We start from the raw sequence: 8,464 nt of genomic DNA on the forward strand, positions 1-8,464 counted from the left end.
AGTATATGAGAGATAAGCAAGCGGTATCTCAAATTGAGATATGAAATAATATCCCGTCAAAATATCAATCAAAAGGGATTTTATAGACAGCTGCCATCCTCATAAATTCGATAAACTCGAAAGATGGGGCATTTTTTTGACATGGAACAAAAAGCTATTACGTAGTCAGCTTTGGACATGCTCACTAAGCATCTCCTTCACTATCTCCTTAATCCACTTCCTCAATCTTTGGACCTGCGTTCCCCTCTGGAGCCTTGTCTCCTTTTGGACCATTCGCAGCTCTACCCATACCTCCCATACCAGTTCCAGCTTCTGCAGCATACATCTTCTGCATGATAGGATTTGCCACACCCTCTAGCTCCTGCTGCTTAGCATCAAACTCCCCTTTTTCTGCCGCTTGGTTTGCCTCCAGCCACTGCAGCGTTTCAGCCACTTTACCATCAATCAGCTTTCGATCTTCTGCACTAATTTTCGCAACCACTTTTTCATCATTAATTGAGCTACGAAGAGAAAATGCGAAATTTTCTAGCGAATTCTTTGACTCGATGCGCAGCTTATTGCGTTCATCTTGATCTTTATATTTATCGGCATCAGCAACCATTCGGTCGATTTCTGACTGAGATAATCGTCCCTTGTCATTCGTTATCGTAATCTTATTTTCTTTTCCTGTTGACTTTTCCACGGCCGACACATTTAAAATTCCATTCACATCAACGTCAAATGTGACGTCAATTTGAGGCACACCGCGCGGCATAGGCGGAATACCATCCAGACTGAATTTGCCCAGTAAATGATTGTCACGTGTCATAGTCCGTTCGCCTTCAAACACTTGAATCAACACGCCAGACTGGTTATCAGTATATGTTGAGAACGATTGCATCTTCTTTGCCGGGACTGTCGTGTTGCGAGGAATGAGCTTGGTCATAACTCCACCAGCAGTTTCTAGTCCAAGAGACAAAGGCGCCACGTCTAATAGCAAAAGGTCTTGCAATTTCGCAGAAGACTCACTTCCACTTAAAATTGCCGCCTGCACTGTAGCACCATACGCTACAGCCTCATCTGGGTTGATCGATTTAAACAGATCCTTGCCGTTAAAAAAGTCCATCAGCATTTGCTGCACCTTTGGAATTCGCGTTGAACCTCCTACAAGAACAATTTCATTCACCTGACTTTTGGACAGCTTGGAATCTCGTAGTACTTGAGCCACGGGATCCATGGTCTTCCGAAAGTACTCAGCACAAAGATCTTCAAAACGCGCTCGTGTAATGGTCGAGTTAAAATCGATGCCGTCAAATAACGAATCAATTTCGAGGTACGCCTGGGCTGACGTAGACAACGTCCGCTTTGCGCGCTCGCATGCCGTACGAAGACGACGTAAAGCACGTTGATTGACCGACAAATCCTTTCGATGTTTGCGCTTAAATTCCGCAACAAAATACTCAACTAATCGATTGTCAAAATCTTCTCCTCCTAAGTGGGTGTCACCGGCAGTTGCCATGACTTCAAAGATACCTTCTTCAATAGTCAAAAGTGAAACGTCAAACGTTCCACCTCCGAGATCAAAAATCAACACATGGTGCTCGCCTCCTTTCTTGTCCAGTCCATACGCGATTGCCGCAGCAGTTGGTTCATTGATAATTCGAAGCACATTCAAACCAGCAATTGCACCCGCATCTTTGGTTGCCTGACGTTGCGAATCATTAAAATATGCTGGAACCGTCACAACTGCATTTCTCACTTGTTTACCGATAAATGCTTCGGCAATCTCACGCATCTTAATGAGCACCATCGATGAAATCTCCTCAGGCTGAAAAGTTTTTGATTCGCCTTTGAATTGCACCACCACTTGAGGCTTGTTTTCAGGACCACAAACGACTTTGAACGGCCAGTGCTTGATATCCGATTGTACCTCGGAATCGGCAAACTTGCGACCAATCAACCGTTTGACGTCGAATACCGTGTTGTGTGCATTCATTGCCACCTGATTCTTGGCAGCATCTCCAATTAGACGTTCAGTATCGGTAAATGCTACGTATGACGGAGTGGTACGATTGCCCTGGTCGTTAGCTATGATCTCCACTCGGTCGTTTTGCCACACACCCACGCACGAGTACGTCGTACCCAAATCGATACCCACACTCTGCCCCGTTATAGGCTCGGACATCGTGTCTCGTATGATAAACTCTGCTTTTCTGATCAACTTCAAAAGTGGCATCTTCACCACGACATTTTCAGCCCATTCCTGGTCCCAAGTGTTGATAATCTCAACTGGCAAACGACGAATTTTTTTAAGAGTTTCATCCGACGGTTGTGCCAAGTGGCGACCTGTCCCGTCTTGTCGCTTTAGATTTTGTGGCCTCGATGGCAAAGTCACGTCGTACATCGTATGCTGTCACGAGTGCGGCGCTGCCCATATTAAAAACGTTGGGACTTGAAGAAGTTGATCCGGAGGATGTTTTCGAGCTTCAACGCAAAGAAGGGGCCGGCGCATTCGGACGCGTCTTTCAAGCTTGTTATAAAAACGACCGCACACGACTCGCGGCTCTTAAAGTCATTCCTGTTGCGCTAGAGGCAGGCGAACGGGGTGAAGATATTGAAAATGTGCGACGTGAAATTCAATTCTTACGTGAATGCAACCACCCAAATGTTGTCGCATTCCATGGTGCATACTATAAGGACGGAGCGTTATGGGTTGCAATGGAGTATTGCGCCGGTGGCTCTGTCGGGGATGTCCGTCGAGCTCGCTTGTTCAGTGAGCAGGAAATCTCCGTCATCATGCGAGGAGCACTTTGTGGCTTGGCATACTTGCATTCGCGTCGTAAAATCCATCGTGACGTTAAAGGAGGGAATATTTTACTCACGGATTCGGGTCAAGTCAAGATTGCGGATTTTGGAGTGTCAGCTCAATTACGAGATACGCTTTCTCGACGAGGTTCGTTTGTAGGCACGCCATACTGGATGAGTCCAGAGCTTATACAAGATAGTAATTATGACTCGAAGGCAGATATTTGGTCCTTGGGGATCACAGCGATCGAATTGGCAGATCAAAAGCCACCACTTTACGACGAACATCCGATGCGCGTGCTTATTCAAATCCCACGCAACCCACCGCCGCAAGTTGCACAACCAGAGAAATGGTCGACTGCATTCTTAGATTTTCTGCGCTTTTGTTTACGAAAAGACCCTGCGGAGCGTCCTACAGCGGTTGAGTGCATGCAGCACGAATTTATACGGCGTCAGCTGCACGTCGGACGTGTGTTTGCCAGGGGGGATGCGGTGGATAAGAAGACGGTGAATAGACAGACAATTGAGGAAGAATTTGAAGAGGAGATAGCCGAGGAAGTTGGTGCATACGATAATGCGAGTGAGAACATGGAAGATAAAGGAGAATCAGCCGGACTTATTAAAGACACTTCTGAGTTAAAAAAAGCTGACATGCGTATCGCCCTACAAGTCAGCTATCCCAAAAAGGGAGACGAAGTGGCGGATCCTTCGACAAATGAATCAGTCGCTCTTGAAAAGGATCTGCCAGCATTCAGTCAGGTAGACAATAAACAAAGTCATGAAAGAGTGACGCCCAGTAAGGTACAGAACACGCTGAATACGCCGAGTTGTCGTCAACCCCCTACCGAGCTTAAACTGTTTCCATCTCCTGTGAAATCCCCAATGAACCAGAGTCGAATTACCTCAACTCGTTTTGCAAAATTGGATGAAACATCAAAAAAATGTGGCAGTGATGTGTCCGACGCATATACAGCTTCAGACCCAATAAAGCCGCCAGTCTTGTTTCACCCAAAGACATCAATATCACCACCAGTCTCTCCTTCGGTTCACTCTTCTTGGCTTTCAAAATCATCGTTGTCGGATGACCCACTCGCAAGCATTGACACTATTACAAGCACTCGTATGAATCGACTTCTATCATCCTTGTCAACGTCTACTCCTACATTAAATCTGGCAGCTGCCTTCCAAGAAAACAATGTCCAACTCGTTGCAAAGGTATCGTCTCGAAGTGCTGCGCAACGGCAAAGCTTCAGCTGGCGATCAGTGGAGGCAGCACTTCCAGCTGGCAGTGCCTCTATTCGCACAGACTCCACCCGGCCGAGCGGCAAGATCTTTGTTGGCGATCCGGTACAGGCTTCACACGACGTTTGTGTAAGGTTTAATTCAATTCAAGCTCAATACGAGGGCGCACCATTGTCTGCTGAGTGGAGAGCACTACATCAGCAGTTTGGTATCGCGTTGGTCCACATGCGCTGTCGGAGTTCAACATCACACGTAGAAGATCTCGTACCTGCACTAATTCGGATGTTGCGTCGAGAGCTCATTCGTCATGGTGGTCTTAGATTCGCATTTATTTACAGAGTGTCACCACTTCAAGAAGATGTGCAGAGTGCAAAAGCAGCAATTAATTGTGGCTCTTTAACACCAGCTCATGTATCAGACCCTCACGTTTGCGCAAGCCTTTTAAAATTGTGGTTACGTGAGCTACCAACACTATTGCTCGATAGGTTGGACGTCCAAGATCTGACTGATCTCACCAATTTAACAGGATCAGGTAACATGGACGACGACGATGATCTGCAGCTAATCACAACCAGAAATATCGACATCGTCGACGCTCAGATCACACGCACACTGCAAAAGCTTGAGCCACGGGAGTATGCAGTTTTGCAATGGCTTCTTGAGCACCTACTCGAAGTGAATGAATATCGTGCGCTCAATCAAATGACAACGCAAGCTCTAGCCACTGTTATAGCTCCTAATCTCTATTCGTGTGCGGGAAAGGCTAAAAAAACGCACGAAAATGCAGGGAACTTGATAAAACAGGTCGTGCTCTTTGTTCGCGTCTTGCTATCATGGCGTCGCGGAAGTCCGCTCACGTTATTGTACGAGCAAGAGGAGGAAAATTTGGCAGCAGCTTTTACATCTAAATCTCCGGCAAATGACACCAACTCATCAAAGTTGCAGCAACGAGATCGTCATTCTGAAAAAGAAAATACCACTAAAGTCAAAGCTGACCCGGAGGTGGATAACGACTTTGTTTCACTAGAAACCGCACTTCGCGCACACGTCAATCGCCTTTGGTCTGACGTGGAGAAGAGCGATATCACTACTGTCAACACGAAACGTCAAGAGCATGTGCTGCGTGTCGTCTTTAACGAATTTCAAGAATCCACACTTAATCTCATTGCTCGGCACACAAAACGACAAGAAGAACGCACTTGGGCACTTCATCTGCTTGACACACGGAAGACTGGTCAGCAATTGGAAACGACAGGTTTGTCGTCCTTGAAGAGGATGAAAGACTGGGTGGACGCTGCACTGTCGTTCGAAGCATTCTGTCGACTTCTTGATCGAGAGCAAACGACACAGGAAAAAATAGATCGCCTGCAGGCGAAACTTGGATTTTCACCTAGTTGTCTGAGCCGAGAGTCAACTACGTTCAGTCGAAATGTTTTTGATAATCTTTCGAGACTGCACGACAAACACCTGTTTGCAAAATACATGTCATGCGACAAAGAGGTACCCACCCCAAATCACGACAAATATGTCAGCAATAGTCTACATAATGGCGTAGTACGGCTGCTTAGTAGACGTGCTGATCATCATAATACTGTAGCGTCTTTAGAAGATCAAAATTTAGCAAAGATAGGTGAGAGCCATCCTGCAATCGGTAATCTTCTGGTTCTGCTTGGTGAGAGCAAGCTAAAATGGGACACCGAGTCTATGCTGGCTTGAAGAGTAGCTCATGATTATGGTGAATGACATGTTTTGAAAGAACACAAACATATTCTACAAACGTACTTTTACTTGCATCAAGAGCGAACGAGCATCGCTTGCAATCGCCGCAAAACATCAATTTAATTACTTTGATGCTTGTTAAGTCGGGAAATCACATACGCTGAAGAGCTGAATCGTCGAGGTTGCTTGTTCAGCCGACCATTTTATATGAGAAGAAATAATTTGAATTCTTCCTCTTGAATGATTTATTACGAAAGTATCTATCGAAGTGTGCACCCATAGAACCAGGAAACAATCATAAAAAATCTTTTGCTCTCAGCGAGTGGAAGTGGAGAAGTGGAGTGATGCGAAAGGCTTTAGTATGGATTATAAAGCTGCAGGAAGTCACGGTAGTGGTACCATAAGGCATGTCACAATAGAATTTAGTGCTTGTAGGCATAATCGTATGAAGATTCTTCAGAAATTCTGACGAACTACTTTTTTCCTTACAACACGCAGATTCGAAATGTACGATCCAAGCAATGATCTAATCAGCAAATTGCTGATGAAGGTGTGGCGATCAAAAGAAAGCAAAGTCGAAGTATCTGTGGCTGAAGAAACCCTTCAGCATACAGAGAGAAAGTCTACTCTGACAAGAATAATCCCTCAGAGCATGGATTACCGAATTGAAGCGCAATGTTGTTATATAAGTTGCCTCTGACTCAGGTGCTGACATTTCAGCTGGAACGTATATCTCGCCATCTTACAAGTTCTGAAGGAATTCGTTTTTAAACTGACACTGTCAAGATTTTCATGGTACGGCGGACATTGCATTCTCCCTGAGTGTGGAGGAGAATGATGCGACGTACACAGACTTGCTTCAGTAAAGAGGTTTCCCGGCACTGCACAGAGTATATCGAGCCTTTGATGACTTGAACATTTAGCTTGAAGCAGAAGCTGAATCCGGCATCTTACGAAGCGATATTGAAAGACCAGAAATATCGGCGTCCGATGATTTCAAAAAAGAATCCTAGGGGTGCTATTGAATGTCGTACATGGTCTAAGTGGAAGGGAGAGTAACATACCTACAATACTGGATGAGCGTGTAGCAAAGACCAAACTCTGCTGTAGGGAATTTCCGCTGGGGTCGTTACGACTTATCTTTAGTGACGATGAAGAATACTCCAATTTACCCCCAGGGCATGCGGAACGGGCTTAATAAGCTAATGTTCCTGCTGGGCCCTGAGGACCTGAAGCACCTCGTTGCACAAGGCATAAGCGCAGACGTCTTCTAGTTAAAAATACTCTGTTATAGCACTTACAGCAGAAGCTGCCAGCGTCAACTGTGTCGATGATGCCACCGTCGACGACGGATGATTCCTTCCGACCCAGGCCACTCATGGTGAGTAGACCTTCGAGGGTAAGGATGGAAAGGATCTCCTTCTCCATGTTAAAGAGGTCGAGACGGCTATGGCAGCCGTCATACCAAAACGAGCAACCGCGCGTGGCGCTAGCTATCTACAAGCTCGGGGGGCGATTGCGAGAATGGGCCCTAACGTGCGGTGCTTCGGTTGTAGCTGCGTGTCCTCCTGGAAGGAGCTGAAGCGTCAGCTTCTGAGAGTGTTCTCGCCGCCTAATCAGGCGTATCGCGTGAGATCGCGTTTTCTTGCTGCCTGACAAGGCACGAAGGATTTGGTGGATTGTCCAAGAGTTGAGACCTCTTATTGCCGGGCTGACAGCAGACTTCCTCCCCAAGGCGGTCGCAGTGACCTTTTTTATAGAAAGCCTCCGCACTAGCGTGGCGAGACTGGAAGTCTTCCGTGTGCATCCGTCTTCTTTTGAAGAAGCAGTGAACGTGGCATTGGATGCCGAATTCAACATCAAGTCTGCACGACTTGGTTCGAATGCACACCCTTAGAGCTCGTCGAGCGGGCCTGAGCCAATGGATTTCAACTATGCTGAGAAGGAGGAGGGAGAGCTCCAGGCTGCTAAGCAGCGTGTAAACACACGACGGTGTTCTATTCTTGAAGATACCCGTCACCTTTGGACGGTTGTCCTTTTGCGCAAGGTGCGTAAAGATTCGTCGAATCGACGTACCGCTACTTACCAGTCTGGTTCGTCGCGGGAAACAAGACCACCCAGTAGGTACGCCCTACTGGAGGTGAACTGAGTTTTGTTGACCCTCAAAGTGGTACAGGGCAGCAGGGCCCAGCCCCGAGGAACTGCGTGCTCTTGAACACGGAACGTGTGTGCAAGCCGGGCTTGCTCGTCGTAAAAGCTACCGTGAAGGGCTTTGTAAGCCATGGAAAAACCTTATCGACTCTGGTGCGTCGGGCAATTATGCTCGACGATCAACGATCGAAGGAAGTCAGCAGTATGCTAAGGCTGGTGACAACGTCAGTGTTCGCTTAGCGACGGGGGGTCTCTGTGGACTTCGGTGTCAAAATCCTTGACTTTGATAGCGTGAAACGCTGTCTAGTCTTGGACTTTGATGCAAGGCATGATCTTATCCTTGGTATGCAATGGTTGGAACACCATGAGCCATGGATTGATTGGAGGTTGAAGACCTTGCGCTACTCTCCTGGTGGAGCATTGGTGAGTCATGGACCCACTTCTGCTACGAAGCAGAAGCGCTGTTGGCGCGGGCACTGGTCCGAGACGGTCAATGTGCTAGATATCGGAGTATCCGAGCTGTCAAACCTCGAAGGTGTATTAGACAAGAGCCCCGAGCGTGGCTCCC

General features: G+C 46.9%; 2 protein-coding genes across 2 annotated transcripts; one reads left to right on the forward strand and one right to left on the reverse strand.

The window, feature by feature from the left end:
- Positions 1 to 208: 208 nt before the first annotated feature.
- On the reverse strand, positions 209 to 2,164 carry PHALS_09802 (hsp70-like protein; the record flags this gene model as incomplete). Its single annotated transcript, XM_024725122.1, has 1 exon — positions 209 to 2,164. The coding sequence occupies one exon, from the start codon at positions 2,162 to 2,164 to the stop codon at positions 209 to 211; it is 1,956 nt and encodes a 651-aa protein (XP_024575931.1).
- Positions 2,165 to 2,361: 197 nt separating this feature from the next.
- Positions 2,362 to 5,742, forward strand: PHALS_09803 (ste ste20 mst protein kinase; the record flags this gene model as incomplete). Its single annotated transcript, XM_024725123.1, has 1 exon — positions 2,362 to 5,742. The coding sequence occupies one exon, from the start codon at positions 2,362 to 2,364 to the stop codon at positions 5,740 to 5,742; it is 3,381 nt and encodes a 1,126-aa protein (XP_024575932.1).
- Positions 5,743 to 8,464: the final 2,722 nt, after the last annotated feature.

This window comes from Plasmopara halstedii (assembly GCF_900000015.1).
Source record: "Plasmopara halstedii genome assembly, contig: Scaffold_430, whole genome shotgun sequence".
Lineage (NCBI taxonomy): Eukaryota > Oomycota > Peronosporomycetes > Peronosporales > Peronosporaceae > Plasmopara > Plasmopara halstedii.